Consider the following 25,143-nt stretch of genomic DNA (forward strand, 5'->3'; position numbering starts at 1 on the left):
AAGGAGTTGAAGTATATACACGATAACTAGTGGTGTTAATGTTAAAATAACGTAAGATTTAATTGTACAAGTAAGAGTATAGACTATAAGTATAATATTATTTAAGTATAGAATAAATGTAAATGTATCAACACTATCAACTACCTCTTTAAAATTTTCATCGCCACTAATAATAATAATAATAATAAAAAAAAATGATTTTCAAATAATAATTAATTAGGTTAGGTTACCTAATTTTGTCAAACATTAGATATTTAGATGGATAGGTTAGGCCCCAAAATGTATAAGGCTATAATAATTGCTTTATATAACGTATTGAATAAATTTCATTATTTAAACAATTTTTAAAATAAGAATGAGTATACTGTGTATAATGGTTTTTATACTTCGTTAATATTATTATTAAACTATTAACGTATAACATTCACTGGCCTACACAAAAAGAAGGAAACAATTAATATTGCATGTGATTGATTATTATACACTTGTAAATTATCAAAATAATAATAATATAAAAAAAAAAAAAAAACATGAACACATAAAAATTTAATAAAATAGTGTCAATACCTGTATCACAATTAAAATATGATTAAGTACATTGCAACCTACAAATTTTTTTTTTCCAATGTTAATTAATAAATATACCTACGTAACTTATTGGGTTTCGAACGAAAGGATTCAAATTTTTTATGAAAGATTGCAGTTTTGTATTACCCATGTCTTTTTGGTATGCCGTAAAATTTTTTTATTGCTTATAATTTAAGCAAATATTTTAAATATTAAAAAAAATATATTAAATTAATATTTAAAATTTTTCAAATTATATTATCCAGAACAAATTGAGAAAAGTTAAAATTACGGTTAAGTCTTAACTATTTCAATAGTAATTATATAAAATATTTTTAGGTTTTTTTTATTTAAAGGAATATGGCTTCAACAACTTTGGTTATTAGCCGGACATTAGTTTTTACGTGAAATTTTCTTAAGATTAGTGTTATATATTGTAAATACAAATTACATTTATTGGATTACATGGTTACAATTTTTTTATAATATTAATGGTACTTTTAGGTTTTTGTCATCGAACATTTTAACTATACAACATTATGGGAAATAAAATTATACAATATAATATTTAGTAATAACAAGGAACAATTATTAGAAAAATATAATAGTACTAATTTAATTATTTTATTTACATATAAAAAAAAAAAAATAGAATATTTAATTATTAAAACAAATATACAAATATTATATCGAATATATAAACTTCATGTGGACAAATAATGTAAAAATTTCAACAATAGGCATAATATGTGTTATGCCTTAGAATACATGTACTATAATACACATAATTAGATTTGAAACCTAAATTTAAATACCTTATAGTGTATATTATTATTACAGTCGTCTCGTACAAAGATGTTTACTCAAAATTAAATTTTGTTTAGTTTATTTGAAAAATTCCGATATTTCTTGCAATGTCTTATTTTCAGTTTCAGGTAGACAAAAATAGAAATACACACAACCGATTAAACCTCCAAATCCAAATATTGTAAATGTATTGTAGAAACCCACTAAATAGACGGCATTTGTATAATACTTGGTCATGAAAAAACTGAGAATGTAAGACAGCGTTGAACAAATGCTACAGGTAATGTTCCTACTCCTGAAACAAGACGTGTTAATAACATTTATTGTTATTATTTATGTAATATAGATTCAAGTGAAATTTCTTTCTCGATGACATATATCTTTTACAACATGTCTTTGTCTATATTATAGGTATATATTATGTAACATATTATTAATTTTAACAATAAACAATATTTCAGTGTTATATTAATACTCTTATTGATTTATTTGTGTTATAAACTAGTGTAATATGCATTATGCTGTTTACATTGGAAATTGTGTGATAATTTATTATTTTAATCTTCAGTGTAAGTAGTAAGTACCCATTACTCTTTAAATGTTATCAATGCGCGTAGATTTACACAGGCATTGTTTATATTTCTGAGACTTAAGTACAGAGTACTCGCCAATAATTGTCAATTATTGTGATTTATTATTACATAAATAAAAACAAATTATAATTATAATTATATTGTTGTACCATTATTGTTATAATTTTTATTCATATATTTATATGTTTAGAGTTTCATTTGTTTTCTACTCACTTCATGGGGAATATTTCAGTAAGAAGTATCCATCCAATAGGCATTATGCCGAACGATGCCACGAACGTACTTATGAGGAAGGATGTTAGTAATAACCAAGACTTTATTTGTTTTGAACTCGTCCAATAAACACCAATCATTCCAATTGATATGTAACAAATTGAACAAATCGACAACGTCGTTAATGTAAGGAATCGTTTTCCAAGTCTGTTCACCATAAAAACAGTCAATATGCCTCCAACTATAGCTATTCCCAACGAAAACGCCTATATTAAATAAATACACTATAATATAATATAATTAGCTGCCAGATAATCACACAAATATTTTTTTATTTTTTTTTTTTTAATGAGATTTTAACATTAAATTATAAACATACAAATATTAAAAGCATTTTTTTTTTAAATTTTTTTTTGAATGCAAATAATAATTTTTAACCTCTTGGCTCTTAGTTTTTGAGTTATATACTTACTATGGTCCATTGGACATCGACATCGGCGCCAAACGTCATAAATACTTCTACTAGATACGGTGAAAATGGTACTCCGGATAACAAGTTCGAAAAGAAGAAGTATATCAGTAGTAGACGAAAAGGTTTAATCACGTCTGGCTGAAGCAGTTGTTTCCAAGAACTTTCGGAATCAGTTTTGTCATTTTTATTGTCTGTATCGAACCATGAAAATAATTAATATAGATTTATTATTGTAGACAACATGCGCTAGTGTAGCTCATAATGTTGGTGAAAAAATAAATAAAAAATTACTCGACGAGTTTTTATTTGCAGACATGAACACTACCATTTCGTGAAATTCGTTAGAACATTTATCGTGTGTCACCCATCCACGTAACTTGCCAAGAGTCCGTTGCGCTTTTTCGTTCTTGCCTTTGGACAGTAACCACATCGGAGAATCTGGACTCTGTGTATACAACAATTATTACTCCTATATAGTTGATGGGTGTTTTTATCTTCGTGCTATACGGTCGGTGGTATATTTTATATACGATTATAGATCGTAGATCGGTAAAATATGTATTTTTTGCCATGCTATGATACAGTAGTCTTATCGATAACAGTTTTTTTTTGTATTTAGAATAAAATTATATTAAGTCGTACTTATATGATATATTATGAAATAAATAGCACAAGGAGTTTAGAATTTTTTTACGTTAAAAGTCGTATTCAATAAAATCCACATTTTTAGTTTTAATTTCCCCCACCCCCTTCACTCTTCTTCTTCGTTCCGTAATATTTTATGCAAACGAAATGTGTGAAAATTAATTTTTGATGGTGATGTTTAAAACTAAAAGGTTTTTTTCGGTCTAAAATATTAAATACTTAGATATTAGGTATATATTATCTATCGCTATAAACTTTTGTTTTGTCACAAATAATAATTATTATTCTGCATGCTATGATATAATGTATTTTTCTAGTGAATACAAAGGTTCAAAAAACATATTCACAATATACGTATTTGTATAAGTCTTCATCTGAAACGTGTCTAAATAGTTATAATTTAATATAATATACAAAATAAGTGTTAAAATGACTCCCTACTATTAAGTAAATAACCACTAATTATATTTTACAAATACGTTTTATAGTAATATGTAGATACTATAATATTATAATTACCCACCACGCACAAAATCGCAATAGTTATGATAGGTATCGCCATGTTTATGAGTACGGTCAACCTCCACTGTCTGGTGATGGCGTAGATGGCGGCGAACAGCAGTGAACCGCTGAAGTAGAACACGTTCGTGGCACACATCAGAGCACCCCTGAGCTTCGGTTCGCACACTTCACCTATGTACGCAGAAAACGGGCCGCCCGAGAATCCTACGCTTAGCCCCATCATTATCGAGCACGCGTACATGGTCTCCACGTTTTCGGCGTAGAAAAACATGATCTGAGACACCAAGTACGGTATGTTTGTGATTATCATGCATTTCTTGTGGCCAAGCCAATCCAGCACCAGCGACGACATCAGACTGCCCAGAGGTGTGCAAAGGTACAACAGACTTCCTGCGATGGACACACATAATACATATGGTAAAATATGTTAAGGTTATACTACCATAGGTGTATAATGTATATATATATATATATTTATATATATATATATATATATAGCTCAGTGGCGTATTTATAAATCATTTTTGGGGTGGGCTAATACATAGCAACTGACAAAATATAATCTAGCACCAAGAGGCTATATTTAATAGTTAATGACTGTAATTTCAGGGAGATGGGCTGTAGCTCACAAGGCCCCCCCCTTATATACGTCATTGATATAGATATATAGCAGTTTAATCCTCCCCGCCGCCCCGGATAGAGCTAGCTGTTTCACCGTGTTTGTCCCGCATCGTTCAATTTTTAGTTTTTTATACTTATATTTTTTTAAATTCGATTTTGGAAAATCATTACACATTGTTAAGACGTGTGCGTTGAAAAATTTGGGCAAAAGTTGGAGGTGTATTGAATTCGGAGCAATCGTCCGTTTTGGGTGTGTGTATAGCCGTTGGTGCGGTGAATGTGGTAGTATATATATATATTATATATATTTATAAACATATACTACACACCAAACCAAGACATCTGCTCATTGGTCATGGTAAGCCATTCATTTTTATTCGAGTGGTCTGATAATGCTCCGATGATGACTGTCGAACAAATTAGCTCTGTGCCGACTCCGACTTGTAAGAATCCAGCTCCGACTAACGCCAAACACTATAAAAAAAATCATTACTAATTTTTATTTATTTAACACTTATTAAAAAGTTCAGTTTTTAGTTGTAAATCATTAAAATTATGATTTATATGCTAAAACAATTTAAAAACTACAAATAGTTGAATAATACATAATGTATATTTTTTTCAATTAAAAGTGTAACAATCGAAAACTTATTTTAAGAAATTAAGATTTATATTACCTTACAAAAATAACTTACTTGTGAAAATGTGGATTTAATACCATATTTATAGTTACTATTGGACTCCATTCCATGAACTATATTTCTTTTTTTTCCGTGAATTAAAACTATAATAAAAAATGTGATAGAATTATTTTGTTATTTTATATTAAAAGTTTTTGTAAAAATAACTTTAAAATATATTTTTCAGCATTTCCATAAAAGCTTAGAATTTATATTAGGTAGATAAATATAATAATTGTTAGTAAATTATAATTTTTTATTATTTAATATAGTTAGCTTACTTATTTAATTGTACCTATGTTATTTATAATTATTTTATTGTATAGAAGCCTTTAACGTGCTACTGTAAGAGTTAAAAATGTAAAATATTATAATCCTTGGCAGGTTGTAAATGTTTCACTCTCCTGCCTAAATAATCCCTATCATAAGTACCTACATAATGATCTTTACCTACTTATAATGAAACAATAACAAAACATATGTAAAATTCTTTTAATGTACAAAAATAAATTGTTTAAATAACGCTTTTGAGTGTTTTTCATAATCTCATATCTATTATTTCACTCATTACTAAAATTGTTATTCTCGTTATTGTCCTATATTCATTGAATGTAGGAAATAATTCATTATCCTAGGTCAGAAATTTATCATCTAGTTTCTAGATAGAAAATAGTGAACATTTGATGATGATTGATGTGGTTTTTTAAAAACATTTTAAACATAATATGACATCATAAAAGTCTCCCACCCGAAATAATTATTATAGTTTTATACATGTTTATCAAACATCGTAAAAACTAATACGAAATCACAGAAATATTCTTACCTTTAAGTTTGATAATTTACATTAATATTTGAAATAACAACACAACATTGGAACTACAGAAAATAAGTTTTGGTGTGGTGTGCGTTAGTCATTAATAAAACGGATATTACACAACGGGCACATACATCTTTTTAATAAAAATATCAAATAAATAAATAAATATTTATTTATTTAATTAGGAAGCAAAATAGTAAGATAACCATTATTCAACTAACCTCGTAGCCTTTCTGATTTCTCTAAAAGCTCATAAATAAATAAATAGCTTTATGTGAACTCCATTCTTTGATAGTTGACGAATCATAAAAATGTTTAACTATAACAAAATTGATATTAGTATAATAAATTAGGTATTATTAGTAGTGTACAACTAATGTGTCTAAATAGGTTTTTATTATAGTATATTAATTGTTAAGTATGTAATTGTACACATTTATTTTTATAGTAATCAAATAATTTAGTATCAGTTTGTATATTTGAGTGATTTAAAGATAATCTAAATTCAAAGTGCCTTAATATTTTAATAAATTAAATACAATTTTTTTATTGTTGAAAATTATGGTAGGTACATAGAAACTAGAAAATACTAAGTAATGTTATTAATTATGAAAATATTTTCAAGATTATAGGTTAAGTAGTTAAAATATAATTCTTTAAATTACAAATAAGAATACATATAAAGATATTTTAAAAAAATTAAAAAAAATCTGGTATTCTCCTCTTAATTCAATAAAAAAATGTGGAATTTTGTAAGTGACGTCTTAATATAATTTAAAACTAAGTAGGACCTACCTGTAGATGCTTACATTATATTTATTTGTAATTTTGTCACTTTTTAATCAAAAAATTGTTACCTATATCATGATGCAGCAGGTATTTGGTTTATAGCCAACACTAACTATTCCATAAATCATTAATTAAATTGTGATTAAAACAATTACCACGTCCAAATCACATGCACTAAAAATATTATATTTTTAACAATCGATAATGTTTTTAACCTAATACAAAGGAATTTCTAATCTCTAGAAAAATTATCATCCCATCTTTATTTGAATGAGATAATTTAGGTGTTTGGTAGGGATTTTTGAGTTAATTTATCACAAATGATTAAAATACTCACTACCGTGATATCAGTTATCATATATTTTAATTTTTTAACTGGCACTAATTATTAATATTTTCCAAGAATTACTTATTATGATCGAAGACATCACTTATTTGTTAGGTACCCAAGTTTTTTTTTTTTTTTGGAAATTATATTTTCGTTTGATTTTTCTTGCTGCATTACATTATGTGTATAAGAAAATCAACATTTTAGTAAATGCTATAAATAATACATCTTATTTACTCAAATTTTTAAATTCAACCATGTTTGATATTTGCTTAGTTCCTAGGTTCCTATATCATTTTATTTTCATAAGTATGAAAGGTGTTGTGTTCCCGCATTATCTTATTATAAAAATACAAATCAATTTTTAATCAATAATTAACAATTACCTATACTATATACTTTGTATAATGAGCATTTGTGTAAGTGTAATTAGTTTTATGTACGTCTAATTTATAGGTTTAAATTATCAACTAAATCTACATATAGTTAATACGCAATTTAATGACTTCATACTTTGTAGGTATACCTACTGTATTGTGTAAATATATTTTTGAAAATAAATACCGTTTTGAATTAAAAAAATCCAATGTAATTTAAAAAACAGTATAACATGATAATCTCGATTATATTACATTATTATACATTTGGCACCAATAAGAATAAGAGATTATGATTATGGAAATTATATAAGTAATTATGTTTTCTGAATTAAGAAAAATACAATTTCAGTTTATTAGTCATGCAATTCCATACTAAAATTTTATAATAATAGTAACATTATTTTCAAATTAATAATAGTGATCGATATTAATAAAATACTTACTTTTAGATTTAATTTCTTGTTCGTAAAATTCAGTATTTTATTTTTTTTTCATTTAAAAATAAATACTTTAGTTTGAGAAATAGATATTTTAAATACCTACCTACGAAAAAAATTAAAAAATATATAATCATTTATCCAATAGCAACTAATCTTTATATTTAATTTAAGTAAATAATATATTGTATGAAATCATGAGTTAGCTTTAAAGTATTTGACTGTTAGGTTTGCTGTTTGAAAACTCACCAAAATCCTATACAATAATTTCACAAGTAATATCGGTACATATTTAAGCGACGTTAACTATAAACGTGTATCATTCAACTTACTCTGCTTTAATAGTGCGTTCATCATTTCACAATTATTGAGTGTTTTCTTCTATGAAATCGAGTTTAATCTTATCATTCTTATCATCTAATATTAGAATATAACTATAGGTAGTAATTAGCCGTATGCTCCATTGATAAACCGATCTGTAATGCGTGAATTATAAATATGTTATTCGTGTTTTGTTGACTAACTATTATATATTTATTAACATAATATATTATAAATATTATTCTATATTATGTATTATTACTGGATTAGTTTGTAAAGAGCAGAGACCGGAGAGTATATAATGTATTACTTAAAAAAATTATTTGATGTTAAATAAAATAAAATAGCAATGCGTTTTCACTGGAACTCATTTTAAGTTCTTGGATTTGAATGTTGTGATACAACAATCAATTAATCAATTAATAATCGAATCTAATACAAATAATACCTATTAATTTTTGCAATTTAAATAAATCATGAGCAATATGCATATAATTATAATCGTAAATATAACTAGCTATATAATTATTATGATTTTATAGATTAATTTATAATTATATTAATAGTAATATTTAGTTCTTTTTAGTTTGAGTGCGTTATTTGCATTATTATCGTTAATGTTTTTTTTTTTTTTTTTTTATGTCGAGGGTTTAGAGCAGTGGTTAGCAATATTTTTTGACTCTGGGGCTACATTCAAACATTAAAACAATATTGTGAGTCGTGTCTGATAAAAATAAAAATATTTTAGTATTTTAAAAAATAATGGCCGTATAGTATAATGACATCTCCATAGTATAATTTTTTAGAGTGTAAACACTGTTTGCAAAACTTCCTTTTTATCGGTTTACATTGGATTTTTAACGTATATATACGTTCACTTATTGGAGAGGCAACACCCAGACATTTTTATGTATTAGCTTATCATAAACATAAATAATTTAAATGAGCATTGAAATTATTTTTACAAAAATTTAAAAATATTAGTTACCTACTTAAATAAATAATAAAAACACTAAAAATTTATATGGTAATTAGTGATTATTATTTTATATTTAAATGCCAAATCAGAATGTTACGGTGGTGTATAGGTATCTAAAGGAAATAGGAATATATTAGGTGTGTGTTGTATGGACTTTATTGTCTAATGTAACTGTCTATATGTAAGTGGTTGACGTGGTTCTATCCATTATACTAAACAAGCTTATTAAAGTGACACACTAAGAATTATTGAAGTCTGTATAGTTTGTAGATAATATTATGTATCTACTTGCAATATGCGTAACAATAATATTTTAAATAATTGTTTGGAAGTTAGTATACTCGTAGAGTTAGGAAATGTATCTAAAAAAAACTTAATAATATTTGTATTGAATGACTTGACCTAACCACAAAATACTACAATATATCACTTATTTATCTATATGCTCAAATAAATCGTAAAGTAATCAAGCATTGGGACGTATTGTTGAAATGCTGTATTGAAGATTAATTTATTACTATGAATAAAATTCGGCAGGTACCTACTTTAAAACGGAGTTTTTAATGAACTTTATCTATTTAGGCCTTAAACAAAATTGTACTACAACAGTATATAGCATAAAAATTAATATTAAATATTAATACTTAAATATAATGTTGCAATATTATATATTCATATTTCATTGAATATTATTATTATTATCAATTGTAATTATCTTTTTTAAATCTTTATCTATTAATTTAGCTATAATTTTGAAATATTACAGAACAATATCTATTTACTACAAATTATTTAATTTTCATCAACATATTTTTAACAATTTGCGTAGGATTTGTTTATTTCAATAATTTTGGTGAAGTGACTCGTAAACTGTATCGTATATATCATACATTGCACTCTGTATAAAATAGATAATATTATGAGGTAAATTGTACACGTCATGATATACCAACGATAATATTATTCAGATGCAAAGTATGATTCTGCGTCAGAACGTAGTTGATAGATAGTATAGATTATGTATATAATATGATGAAAAATATAGTTTTATTATTTAAAAAAAAAACACATATCTATATGTATTATTTTTATTTCTAAATTAAATTAAACATCACTCACAGAGTCACAGCCCACAGGCCACAGCGTTTTGATATGAATCTAAACTCAACAAGATAGTTCATGTGTACGCAGTAGATGTGTACCTATAGGTAGGTTTAATAATAGAATACATTTTATTGTACCATTTTAGTGCTCTTATTTAAAAAAAAGCGGGTAAGTAAGTGGATGTCACTCTGTTGTACAGTAGGTTACAAGTGGGTTACTGTAATGGATGGTATTAAATCTGAATTCAATGATATCATTGTATACGAAAAACGATTCTGAATGGAGACAGTTTATCAGTCTAAGATATGTTATACTATATTAATTTATTATATTGTTATAATTTCGAAAAAAAAATGTAGATACCTATAGTTAATTATATTAAATTATATTCATTATATACCCAACAATCCAACTCACTCTGTCATTCATAGATATAGTAGATATATATATTTATTATAAAGTATTAATATAAGTAATGGATGAAATTAGCTTTTAATATTAGAATATAAAGTATGCTCTAAAAATTTAAGTACCCACGAATAATATTTTTAAATTACAACTATAACTAAAATTGTTATTCTTGATTATTTAATATGTAATTTCATCCAAATTTGAACTTAAAATAAATATAAAAAAAAATTGTGTGTGAAAAGTTTTTAGATTTTTTTGCAGCAGAATTAACTACTCACATTGAACCTTGTTTTAAATTTTCAATCTTTAGCTATAAAAGTTAAACGTTTTACTAATTTTTAACAACTGTAGAATTTGTAAATTTTCAATAAAAATATGTTTTGTCAATATTTGAACTTTAAATGATTATAAAAAAAAACGTGCCTTTGTATTTTTAATATTTTCCAACTGCTATTATACCAAATTATGGGGCATCTTGTATTAAAGTTTAAAGTTTTTTGACCCAACGGATAAAATTTTATTGACATTTATAGAATAAAAACTAAAAAAATATGAAAAATTTTAAACGTCTATAAATAACTTAAAAATTGTTGAAATGTTTTGAAAATTGTATCTAGTATAGAAATTAATGAAATAAACATACAGTGTAAATTTCAAGTTTTTACAGTTATTCATTATTGAATACAATTTAAGAATACACGAGACATAATTGAATGAATATCCAATGTTGTAATTAATTCAAATGATCATAAATATTTAATTTGACTTTCTGGAGACATTTTTTATTTCATAAAAGTAGACAAACTCATGAAGAATCTTGTATTGAATTTTCAAATATTAGATATAAAAAGATAAATATTTATGAATTTTTAATTCAAAATAAATTGCAAATTTTCAAGATTTTTACGTATCTTGTCAAAATTTGAACTTCCAAATTTCAATGCTTATTAAAAACAAGAAAATTGTGACTGTATTTTTAATATTTTTAAACTACCATTGCGAAAATATATTAGGAGCTTTGTATTCAATTTTGAAGATTTTTTACTAAACGAATAAAATTTTACTGTCATTTATAAAGAAAAAAAACGGAAAAGATAAAAAATTCAAATGTCTATAAATAACTTTAAAAGATTTTAAAATGTGTTGAAAATTTTATGAAGCATGTAAAATGCCAGTATAAAATTCAGTAAAAATGTCATGTGTCTACAGTGACAATGATTTGTTTGAGAGTTACACCAATGTATAAAATAAATTTTTCTAATAAATTGATTTTGCGTAAAAATTTCCGTTTTTCCTTAATTTTTTTTGGGTTTTTCCCGGTGGTCGTGGTTTTGAAAATTATAGAGAATTTCAAAATTCTACTTCCCTAATTCACCAACTAGGTTAACTTTCCAATCGGAAAAGCTACTGAAGTTGAAAATCGAAGCATTATTTCGACAAATTATCGTGTACACACACAAAAAAAAAAACATACAACATGGTAAAATCAGTACCGCTCATAATCTACAATTACGCTTAAAATTATTGTAAATGATTGTTACATAAATCGATATGTCTAGTATTATCTGCTTATAGTGAGGTGTATCAAAGAGTGGATTTAATTAAACTTAATTATGTTCAATATACGAAATAAAATATAGACGATATATTCATCCACCATGTTCTATACAAATATTATTTTTCATTTATTTATCTCATTCATTCATTTCAAATTGAACAAAATTAGACGTGCAAATTTCAGATAAGAATGTATAAATATAACGTAGGTAATTTTAGTACAATAATCACTAATCAGTTGTTATACACGGTGTTTCTTTTAAAAATAAACATTCATTATTTAAGATACCTATTGTCAAAACTATTAACGTTTTTGGAAATATTTCCATTGCATAATATTATTAGTCATTACAAAACAATGAGTTTGAAAAATATTTTATTTGCTTTTTATAATGAGAATATTTTTTTGAAAAATTCAATAATAATATTGAATCTCGAAAATTTTACTATATTTAAAAATATTTAAAGTTTAAATAAATGGAGTACTGTGGAACATATAAATACCTTGCAAAATGTTGGTGCATTATTAATATGTTTATCTGAATTTAAAATTCATAAGACTAATTAACTTCAAAGTACATAAAAAAATATTCTCAATAACAATAATTATTTTCTAAAAAATTTACCTTTAAAAGAATCACCTTACTTATTTTAAATTATATTACTCTAAAGTTTTAAATAATACATTTAGTAACATGAACTGGCAAGCTAAATCTTATTTAATATTATTAATTTCTATGTATATTTTTTTTATTATATATCTAAATAACACAATTTTTAACTTATTAAAATAAAATACCTGATATTGTGAAAATAAATCACCCTTTTAAAGTTATAAAAGTTGTATTCGTTTTGTTTGAAATTGATTCCAAACAAAAGTTCCTTTAAATAATGTTATATATTATTTATAAATATAAATATATTATTCTATCTGTTAAAGTCGATTAGAATACAATTTTGACGCCGTTGACGGTTTTTACATGACATATTTTAATTTATGCCGTATGAAATGTGCAATTTACAGCGTCGAATTAAAACCTACGAACGTTGGTTTAAATTCATGGTCAATAATTGCCTATAACAAACTATTTTTATGTTACGGTTGTGTCTTAAGATTATATATGTTTTGCGAGTACCTGCAACTACATAATGTACAATAATATAATATAGTTTTATCCGTAAATCACGAATTAAGACCGTGATTATTTCGATGTGAGTCATTTTCACAATTTTAGGAGTTCAAAAAATTATCTGCGGCGGGACGAGTGTTAATCGTTTTTGATATTTTATTTAACGACGAGTACGAAAATGATTGATGATGACCCGACCCGACCGAAGAACGGTTGGCCAAGGTTCAATATTATTATTATTATATGTAAACGAGTATAAACGTATGGTACAGTGCGTATTATAATAATAATTTTACGTTATACAGCGAACTACTACGTAGTAGATAATATGCACATAAACCACAACGGTCCGTTGTCTACTAACTCCTTCCACCAACAACCAGGACTCACGCACACCATATGGCCCGGTTACCACCTATTTAGTATAGTTTGGTAATAATAATAACAAACAACTACTGCACCGAGGTTATACTGAACATAATGTATAATATTTTGTTATATAATTCCATCACCGAAACCGCGTACTCACAGTGATGTCTAACTGTCGTTTAAACGGCCAGCTGTTAGTGCGGCGTCGTTCAGAAAAATCGGACCGAGAAGCAATATTACTATACAATATACATATACTATAATATAACTGCTGTTTTTTTTTTTTATTGTTGTTGTTTGTTTCTTCTACGTACGACATAATATTTTTTATTCTTAATAACGTATTCATCGACAGTTATCGTTCAACGTTTACCATCGAACATCATGAACGTGGTTAAAAGCACCAATAACGATTTTGCGTTATGCGTTTTGCTTTTGATCTTTTTGATGTGTCCAGGTGCAGTTTTTGCAGTGCACCACAGTAATTTTTATTCAAATGAACAGACGGTAAACAAATTTGATTCGAACACATTGAGATTGGTTCATGCGGTACGTAAGCCAACAACAACAATAATAATAATAATAATAATATTTTTATATGACTATAATAATAATATATTATCCTAACTCCAGTGCATCTGTAACGTTTAACATATTACAACATGTATAATAGTATGTGCAAAACTCATTTTGAAATTGTTTATAGGTATTCAGGCACGGACAACGGACGCCGGCTGATACGTACCCACTGGACCCGTACTCAAATTCATCATGGGAGCCATTCGGGTGGGGCCAACTGACCAATGCAAGTAAATATTATTATTTGTATTTATGAGAAGTAACTACGTCAGAGCCTTTAGAATGTTAATTGTGTTGTTACGATGAGCGTTAATATTTATTGTTAACTTATTACTTATACTCGATTACATTGTACAAAATATTATATATTATTATAACATGATGCCAAAATTCAAAGACGACCTATTTGAGATGGTTTTTTTATGGGAGATGGTATTTTGCGCCACTTTTATTACTTGTAATTTGCGACACGAATAGGTACATTTAAGTACGTATGTAATTTTCGCCAAAATATAAAAAATATAACATGTATTTTGCGCCACACTTTCAACTTTAATAGCAGTTGGAATTTACCAGCAGATAAATTTAGTGATATCGCATAGGATATACAATAATACGTACCGATGCGTCCGACGCGTGTCACATATCGTCTCAATATCGTCGAATTATTTATAATTATGACTGATTTTTATATGTTTTATTAATTAACGACAATTTAGATGTTTAATATGCATAGAGTTTGATTTTTTATATACATTTATTTATAATTACGAGTTTAATATGACTGATTTTTATAATATGTTTTATTACTTAACGATAATTTAAATATTTAATAAACATGGAGTTATTTATATTATTATAATATAAGTGGCGCAAATTACAATTTTAGTAGGAACTCAAGGGCACAGATAACATAATTCCTTTTTATTTGGCGCAAATTACAAATTTAAAAAGTGGCGCAAATTACATATATTTTTTTTTTTTTGGTTGATTTTGGCGCAAATTACATACGCCCTTTTTTATTTATTTATTTATTTATTTTTTGGTGGGGGAGTCAAGAAATTTGTGATATAATATCAAGCACTTGTAAATTTTGGCCACATTTTATAAAGGTTAACTTTATTTAGTTATTATGTACAAATGTATGGATTGCATATTATAATTGTTCACTTATACAATAGGTACTTAGGTAATAGATAATACACTAATAACATTAAATTGTAAACAAATTATTTCAATTATTGATTTAATTAGATTTTCTCAAATGATCTAATAAGATTTATAAATACTGAATAATAATAACAATAATTATATACTTAACTCAATAAGGTCTGTGTTGTAATTATCATTATATTGGTATAATGCATATTATCATATCGCTGTATGCCTGTATCAATTACTATAGACTATAATATATTCATTAGTTATATATAAATATATATATATTATATATACTGGAAGAGTTCATAAATAATTTAAATGTTTAAAATTGTTTATTTTTGTAATCATTGAATATCACGTTATCATATTACATTATTTTAAAAACATTTTAATATGCATGACTGCATAATTTAGGTATTTTAATTAAATAATACTTACGTAATCGTAAGGTTACGTAAATGTGAATTCAATGTGTGAATCGTTGGATTTTAATAAAATTTGTTGCAGTGTTTGCAAAACAATATACAATTAGGTACATAATGTTTATAGACTTTTATTTGCTGTAGTGCATGGAGAGAAAAAATACTAAATATCGGGTTTTCATCCATATTCCATATTAACAGTTTAATACTGAAACAAATATACGAGTGATATTAACGAATATTAGAATAATAAAATTAAATATTTTTGTTCATTTTTAGAATGGTAGACGAAAACAATATGAGCTCGGAAAGTTTATTAGAAAACGTTACTCTGGATTCTTGGATATTCTGTACTCTTCGAAAAAAGTCACGTTTAAAAGTACTGACGTGGACAGAACCCTAATGAGCGCTCAGCTAGTCGCGTCTGCCATGTACAAGCCAGTTGGTGTACAGCAATGGAATAGATATTTAGAATGGCAACCCGTTCCGATACATTCAGAACCTCTGAAAGACGACCGAGTAATTTTTTTAATGTTAAATATATTTAATTTATCTCCGTATTTCTACTGTTGACAGTATACAAATGTGTGTGCTGTAGTTGTTGTTAGTACGAATAGACTGTCCCAGGTACTACGAAGAAAGACAAAAAATAATGAATTCCAACGAAGTCCTAAAAGAGCTCAACACTTACAGTGATCTATATAGTTATCTGTCCAAGCACACTGGACTGACCATTCAAGATCCTGACGATGTTCAGTCAATTTATAGTACGTTAAAAGCCGAGGTAGGTTACCCAGTAGTGAATTTTTGAATTTGTACATCACATCAAATTCGTATACAACACATTTTGTATTATTGTGCTTATGGCTTTAAAACCATAAAATATAATCGTGATTTATTTAATGACATTTATTTTCTATTCAAGTCAGACTACGGAGTTACCCTTCCAAGTTGGACGTCCAAAGTATATCCAACGAAATTGGCCAAAGTAACATCTAGAAGTTTCATATTAAATGCGTACAATGATGAAATGAAAAAGCTCAAAGGAGGTATATGGTAACGAATAATTGTAGACACAATACCTAGGTAAAAATATATTTTAACATGTTTTTTTAAGGCCCGTTACTAAAACAAATATTGGAAAATAGTCAAAATAAAATAAACAAACAGTCCACACATCAGTTGTATGCCTACGCCGGTCACGATTCAACTGTGTCCAATCTTTTGATTTCCTTAGGTGTATGGGATGAGCAGATTCCCACATATAATATGTTGGCATTACTAGAGCTACACGAATCAAAGAAAGGAAATTTCTACTTAAAGGTATTTATTAAAATTAATTATGGTTTTCAAACTTATTCGTATTTAACAGATCACAATTTTATATACCTATAATATATATATTTTAGATTCTGAGCGGAGCGATGAAATTATTGATTTTACCATGATGTGTGTGTTTTTTTTTTTTGTGTCATCACGTTTTGGGGCAGTAAAAATGCTTCGATTTTTGACTTCAGTACCTCGTTCGATCAGAAAGTGAATCTAGTTGGTACTTTGGGGGATTAAAAGTAAAAAATTCTTAATAATTTTCTAAATGATCAAGAAAAACAAATTAAAAATTAAGGGAAAAACGGGAAATTTTACGCATACTCATTTTTCGACAAAATCTATTTTGATTATTGATGTAACTTTAAAAAAAATGACCATTGAAACATGAAATTTTCACCAAATGTTTTCATAAGTATATTCTATCCGCCATGAAATTTTCAAAAATGTTTGACTTATGTTGTACTATTCATAGGTATATGCAATTTTCGATCATTATCAGTTTTTTTTAAAATTAATATCGATAAAAATTTATTTTTTGGGTAGAAAATATTGAAGATTTAATACAAGGCTCTTAATATATTGTTACAATAGCAGTTGAAAAATAAAAGAAATTCATAGTCAAAATTTTTATTTATAAGCATTCAAAGTTTGAATTTTGACAAAATACGTAAAAATCACGAAAATTCACAAATTATTTTTAGCTAGAAATTCATAAAAAATTTTCTTTTTAAATCAAAGATTTGAAAATTTTTAATAATCTATAATATATCCTAGACAGATAAACCGTCTTCGCTCAGAATCGTTTTTCGTATATACAATGATATAATATCATTGGATTCAAATTTAATTCCATCCATTACAGTAACCCACTTGTAACATACTATACAGCAGAGCGACATCCACGACTTACCCGCCTTTTTTAAATTGCCTAGGTGTTTTTGCGCAATGAATCATCGTCAGAACCTTATCGCTTACAAATACCTAACTGTAAAGAAGATTTATGTACTCTAGAACACATTTCGAACTTGACTTCGAACGTGATACCGTTGAATTTGAATGAAGAATGCAAGACTGATAATCCTGAATTTTCTAACTTAATATTTGTTGACCGAGGCCCATAAAATCCTTTAGAATGTGTAAATGGATAAGAATACTCACTCTTGAATAGTTATATTTTTTATTATTAGATGTATGTGATTGGAATTACCAGCTCTACGATTAATATGTGGTAACTTTTTTTAATATTGATATAATTTATTTTTATTTTTCAAGAAAAGCAATGAAAATATTAATATGACGCGTGGGTCTCCAATTTTACCTTTCAACAATTTTACTTTACATTTTCCTATATTTAATTATTGCCAATAATAAATGAAATCATCTCAATTTTATTTTTTTTTATATTTTAGCAAAAAAAATATTTTAATTTGGGAGTTATTTTTACTATATATATATATATATATTATTTAAAGCAAAAAAATATGCTAAAAATCAAAAATAAGGGTTTAATATATTAATTTATAAGAAAATTCATAGTGAGTACTGAGTATTATCTATTTTAGAATTCAAAGTTGATTAGAAATGTACAAAATCTTCGCTTTTCTATTTTCAGTATTATATGATGACGTATGATCATAGTATTATTATTTATTATATACAATATTTAGTTATTAGTTTTTATCGATTGAATTTTTTAAATATATGTTTACTAAAATTATTTATAATCTAGAATTAATAAGTCCAATAAACAAATTTTGCACTTATTGACTAATGACAGGAGATTAACATATTGTATGGGCAGTCACTTGATATAATATTTTTTTATATGACTTGATTGAATATATATATTTATTATACTGCATTAGACATATCTTTAAAAAACTTATATTTTTTTGGTTGTTATTGTATTTTCATCGAATTGAATTAAATTTTAAAACCTAACATCTCAGTACATTGACAGTGATTTTTTAATAAATAGCACAATAAAATAAAATCATCCAATTATTTTATTCCATCTCATATCCCAAAATATGTAAAGATGGGCTTCGGCATAGACACAATTCAGTATATAAACATCTATACATCTATTAATATTATAATTCTATCATTCTAAGTACTCATTAAGTATAACAATAATAGCGAGTTCTTACCTTGTCTAGGATATAATGATGTCCAAGCGAGAGTTCAACAATCAGTGGTTTTCGCTATGAAAACTTTAGATCAATTCCATGACAATTATTATGAGTACACGAACGATTAATCTAACGCGTTGATGATTCATGTATAGTTAATTTTTCATAACACATACTATTAATTTCTCGAATTAATTTCATAAAACATTAAAATACTATCAATCTCGATTTTTTTTTAATGCGCATTTATAATTTTAATTTGTTCATGTTATGAGTTTAAAAAATAATAGTGAACAATAGTTACAAACAAGCGTTGTTTGTTACTTTTTTTGTCGTTATATCCTGATGACTTGATATGAGTGAAAATGTAGCGTTAAGACATCAAGTATGACGAACGAATTTGTATATTTTTTGTTACCTTCCGCAGTACGAAAATGGCCGTCAATCTACTTGTAAGTTACTCATTCTTATTGGTAATTTTCTTAGTTGTGGCGTAACGGAAAAATATGTGTTGGACTTTAAATTTATATGACTTGATCTAACTGATTCACTGAGTATGTTATGAAACCTTGTCTCAAACCTCATTACTGAAAAGTGGGTGTTCGACTGATTTTAATATAGCTATGGCTTCTGATGTATGTATAATATGTATATGATCAGCTGGCTGATAGTTTTTAATTGCATTTTAGTTTCTCTACAAATAAATTTGTGTTCTCGGAGCACTTCTCTGTTATTTGTAATTTTATTCGATGCATCTAAAATTATATTAAAAGTATATTTAAGTTTCGCGTGTAATAGATATGAAGAAAAAAATTATCAAAGTGTTTATATTTATATGAATCAATTTACAATGGGTAGATTTCAATTGAATAAATACAATTAGACTAATCGAATCTAGTGTATATAAATTAAACAGGGTAAAATTTAATTTAATAAAACAATTCATAACTCTTGTACTTTGGCTTAAATATATCAAAATAAATATTCATATTATTGAGAAATATTTTCCAAAGTATATTATATTGTTATGAGAGCCACTCACAACTATAATAGTGGCATCATCATCATAATCCCTAATACATACGCTTAGCGCATGTCTATACAATTATATACGCAGTCACACATAATATGTTCGTACAATAATAGACATCTGTGGTCAGATAAAGTTATGTCCCTTGATCCAATCTAAATAAATTACCTCACCGACTCATCGGGCTCTTGGACACAACGACACTCTCCCTACGTGCACTTTTGGTGATGGTTATACGTGGAGAGCTAATTAATGTATATTTAAAGTATTTTTGTTTTATAAAACAATAAATAGGTTAACTTAACATCAATAATATGTAATGATTTAATAAAGAGGTATAATAAATTATTTTATATTACCTCTCCGATCCTTGAATTGACTTCTCAATTGAAACAGTGGTTAGCGTTTGAGGTGCAAGGTGAGGTATCCGATTTGTATTTTAAAATAATAAAACCTTTTTCTTTGATCTATTAATATTACTTTTATTTAATTTATTTCTAATGCACATATACATTAAACTAACTTATTAATTTATTTTTAGTTCACAAATATATTTTTTTACTTTAACAATATTACGTCTTTCTGTATAGACGATCTGCGTAGTATTTTACACTCGCTTATGATCGTCTATACCAAAAGAACGGCGACAACTCGTCTGGCCCAGTGATTAAAAACGGAGCTCCTTATATCTAATATTGTATGTGTGTATGTGTGTATGTGTGTATGTGTGTATGTGTGTATGTGTGTATGCGTATGTCCTATCTTATCCTTAATGGCTAACAATTATTATAATTATTTTATTATATGTATATTGAATTTAAAAAGATATGATGGCTAAAACGCACATCATTACAAATATATCACTTGCGTTTTTTATTAACATTATATTATAAGGGAATTGAAATTACACCTACTTCTTATTCCTGTATTCATTGAACACCTGACAAGTTTGCGGTCAAACTTGAAACTAAAGAGTAAGTTAATTTACTATATAATTGGAGTCCTTATACGTATATGTGTATTTACATACGTGTGCACAATATATATGGATAAAAAATCACATAGAAATGAAAAGAAGATAAATACAATAATAATATACAATATATAATATAATATATTGCGCAACCACGTTCTTTTCGATTTATTATAAGTGGCACCCAAATCGACAATCGTGGCTCGTAACACGAAATTAAAATTAAAACAAAATATTAATAAATTTTAAAATTTAAAAAAAAAATAATAATAACAAAAAATAACAATTAATGAGTAAAAAAACTAATTTCCCTATCAAATAACAAATGAACAACGAAAATAAAATGTCAGAAAAAGCTGAAGATAATTTAAGTTCATAAACACTCTCTTCACAACATATCTATAAATTATTAAAACCGCAATTAATAACTGAACTCACCAAACGAAACCTATTTGCTACGGGTATAGTTCCTGAATTAAAAAAATAGAATAACACAATACCATAACCGAGAAACGACACCAAATGATTTTATCAATACTTTTAATGCAAACAAAATTTTGTTTAAAACTATGTAAAAATATGTAAATGTATTATGTAAAATTATGTAACAATATTTATTAATTAATATGGTATTAAAAAAGTATAAAAAAGCTTTTAAAGTATTTTTTCGTCTTCGTCGCCATTCAACATTCTGTATCTTCAATCTATAAAGTATTAGCTCACATTAATAAAAACTGAAACAAAAATTGAATTCATATATTACCTTATTGCATTGGATGATCAGAAGTTCCTTAATGTGTTCAAACGTTAAATTCCTCCGATTATCTGTAAGTACATTTTTATACATTGAAAAACTTCGCTCGACCTCAGCAGTATTTATAGGAGCGTACTTCATACATGCAATATCACTTGCATTTAAATCTTCAGGTAGTTCATAGTTTCCGTCTATTTCTCCTTCCAAAATCTTAGAAATTGTCTTCATTATTTTATATCCAGGGTTTTTTTTTAATACAGTTGTAAGTTTGGCATTTATAATACCACCAATTTTGTTTTTTGATAATTTTAATGTGGTTTTTGCATTTTTAATTTTGATCATGGCCTCTGATAACAAGTAATCTTTTGATTCTAACATTTTTATCGTGCTCGGAATTATTTCAAAATTTGATTTAATGTAAATTAAATTAGTTTTCAAATTAGGATCTTTTATCAAATCTTGCGATTTTTTAATTGAAATAGAGTCTTCACTGTTTAATTGAAGAATTATTTCTTTAATAATTTCCAAGTTGTCACAATAATAAAAAGCAGCGTTTAGCCATGTACCCCAACGCGTTAATATAGGTTGTGGTGGAAGTGCGAGATTAGGGGCCATATTTCGGAAAAGTATCGTACGCGATGGAGCTTTTAAAAAAACTTTTTTGACGTTAGAAATAAGTTCATCAATTTGAGGGAATTGATTTCTTATTTCTTCGGCAACCCTGTGTAATCCATGTGCTACACATGTAATATGAACGACTTTTGGATAAAATGATTTAATAGATTTACCTGATTTAATCATATAGGGTGCAGCGTCACTTAAAAATAGCAATACCTTATTGTGCCGAATACCAGTAGGCCATAAAATTGATAGCGCCCGATCGAAAAGTTGAGCAATTGTGCTATGGTTTGTTTTTTCCAAAGCCTCGGAATGAAGTAAAAATGTTTGACTTGGTCGATCTATTTCTAATGTACCGACAATTACATTCGCTACATATCGTCCCTCACAATCGGTAGTTTCGTCGATTGAAATCCAGATATTATGATCCCCAATTGAACTTCTTATGTTGTTTATAGTTTCAGAGTAGCATTTTTTCACATAATTTTTTCGTAAGGTCGACTCATCTGGTATGTGTCGTTTAGTATATTTTTCTAAGAAAGCGCGAAGAGATGGATTTTGTAATTTAAATAAAGGAATATTTGCAGAAATAAAAGCTTGGCAAATATCTTCATTAAAGTTATCCATGTTCATATTAGAAATAAAAGTTTGTTTTTTATTTATTGAATGTGTTTCTTTGAGTTTTAAATTGTTCTTGTGTTTATCACGTGATAAATGTTGGTCTACCAAAAACTTTGTAGTCGCATTAACTGGAATTTCACAAATATTGCAATACAAAATTGAACCATCGGTTTTAAAAATATCTTTATGATCGTTTACGTATGTCTGTAAACGACTCCTAATTGGAGTTTTTACTTTAGGCATTTCAAAGTTCCGAATTAAAATTATATCTAAACTCACTAGACGCACTCGGGCACAATTTTAAACATCAAACGCAAGACACGGACTGACATCGAAAACTGACCGTCTAACACTTAAATTCTATTATATGAGCAACGAATTTATCTATATTTATATATATATATATATATGCTGCATAAGAGTATATGACTATATGAAGTATGTAATCTTATCTTTGGAAATAACGACCGATGTCAATTTTATCGATTTTATGTGTCTGTAAACGTGAAAATACGACGAAAAACGAATATATGTGTTATAAATAATAATATGCACTTTAAAACTACAAATATGCATGCAATATGTATTTAATAGGTAAAAACGTTGAAATATGCAAAATATGCAAAATAAAATTGGTGTTATTTTAATAAGAGTGATCGAAATCGGGGAAAATTTTCATCAAATTTCGAAAAGCTTATTCCAATACATATATGCATTTGCATATAAATCCGGTCCCTAATAATAATGAATCAAATTTAATTAACGGCATAAAATGAGCTGATTTAGAAAACAAACTATTAAGTGGATCCACTTCACACATAGATATGTTAAAATTACTATTACAAAAACAAAAACTAGACGACGAACAAACAATAAATTATGACAATGAAACAGAATCTTTATTTAAAAGAATAAATCTCCCACTATGCCCTAATCAGAATAATACAAACAATTATGAAGGGCTTAAAACCAAATATTATTAGACAAATAGACATTAAGGAAAATAATATTCTTAAACAATTAAAAGATAACATTTTATTTTATCGAATTTATGGTAACTGGAGAAATAGATCAATCGCATAGGTACGGGTATAAAAAATGCAATTAAAAATATTAAAGTAACCGAAAAACTCAATGAACAATTAAAAATCTCTAATGAAAATAATGAAAAACTAAATCAGAAAATTGAAAATCTATTAGAGAGTAAAAATTCAAGCATTAACAAAAAAATTTTTTTAAACATCCCAATCTAATGATACGAAATAACTTTTTTAATCAAAATTATGCTAATAATAAAATACAAAAGTGTGAAATTTGTTTACTCAACAATCACACCACAATTAAATGCTTTTGAAACAAAAATAATATTCACCCACAACAAAGTAAAATATGCTTCAAAAATAATCATAGAACAGAAAACTGCTATTTCAATAATAAACCTACTATAACATGTCAAATTTTCGATAAAGCAGGACACTCGGCTAAAACGTGTCGGTCTATTGATCAGAATTCAAAAAACTAATTTTTAGGTCGAACTTTACTAATAGATGTTCACCTTTATCTTCAGAATTTCCAAAATACAACTATATATGCGACTATAATAAATGATGGTAAATCACATAGAAATGAAAAGAAGATAAATACTTATAAAATAATAATAATAATATATAATACTATACAATATACAATATATATTGAGCAACTACGTTCTTTTCGATTCACTACAATACTGTTTAAGCTTTAAATCATTATTTTACAAAACATTTAAGATTAAACATT

The 25,143-nt window shown here is 26.4% G+C and overlaps 3 protein-coding genes across 6 annotated transcripts; 1 reads left to right on the plus strand and 2 right to left on the minus strand.

Moving 5' to 3' along the window:
- Positions 1-35: 35 nt before the first annotated feature.
- LOC107169567 (facilitated trehalose transporter Tret1-like) lies at positions 36-8,221 on the minus strand. 4 transcript variants are annotated; one of them, XM_015519338.2, is made up of 10 exons: positions 8,124-8,221; positions 7,881-7,980; positions 6,162-6,259; positions 5,136-5,224; positions 4,770-4,914; positions 3,821-4,209; positions 2,944-3,097; positions 2,653-2,843; positions 2,181-2,446; positions 36-1,669 (listed from the first exon to the last, which is right to left on the minus strand). In XM_015519338.2, the coding sequence occupies exons 4-10, from the start codon at positions 5,184-5,186 to the stop codon at positions 1,453-1,455; spliced, it is 1,413 nt and encodes a 470-aa protein (XP_015374824.1). In that variant the 5' UTR covers positions 5,187-5,224; positions 6,162-6,259; positions 7,881-7,980; positions 8,124-8,221; the 3' UTR covers positions 36-1,452. The 4 variants fall into 4 exon arrangements, with proteins under 4 accessions (XP_015374824.1, XP_089084898.1, XP_015374827.1 ...); XM_089228772.1 differs by lacking the exon at positions 6,162-6,259; XM_015519341.2 differs by lacking the exons at positions 7,881-7,980; positions 8,124-8,221 and adding an exon at positions 6,798-6,924.
- On the minus strand, positions 7,904-25,112 carry LOC149055221 (uncharacterized). Its single transcript, XM_089228762.1, has 4 exons — positions 22,135-25,112; positions 20,758-22,075; positions 19,387-20,123; positions 7,904-8,350 (listed from the first exon to the last, which is right to left on the minus strand). Exons 1-2 carry the CDS (start codon positions 23,605-23,607, stop codon positions 22,055-22,057), a joined length of 1,494 nt encoding a protein of 497 aa, XP_089084888.1. The 5' UTR covers positions 23,608-25,112; the 3' UTR covers positions 7,904-8,350; positions 19,387-20,123; positions 20,758-22,054.
- On the plus strand, positions 13,779-19,187 carry LOC107169569 (prostatic acid phosphatase-like). Its single transcript, XM_015519348.2, has 7 exons — positions 13,779-14,294; positions 14,452-14,550; positions 16,187-16,426; positions 16,506-16,691; positions 16,833-16,956; positions 17,025-17,230; positions 18,169-19,187. The coding sequence occupies exons 1-7, from the start codon at positions 14,130-14,132 to the stop codon at positions 18,355-18,357; spliced, it is 1,209 nt and encodes a 402-aa protein (XP_015374834.1). The 5' UTR covers positions 13,779-14,129; the 3' UTR covers positions 18,358-19,187.
- Positions 25,113-25,143: the final 31 nt, after the last annotated feature.

The sequence above is a fragment of the Diuraphis noxia genome, unplaced genomic scaffold (assembly GCF_037042655.1).
Source record: "Diuraphis noxia isolate RWA-SAM2 unplaced genomic scaffold, SU_Dnox_SAM2 contig0005, whole genome shotgun sequence".
Classification (NCBI taxonomy): domain Eukaryota; kingdom Metazoa; phylum Arthropoda; class Insecta; order Hemiptera; family Aphididae; genus Diuraphis; species Diuraphis noxia.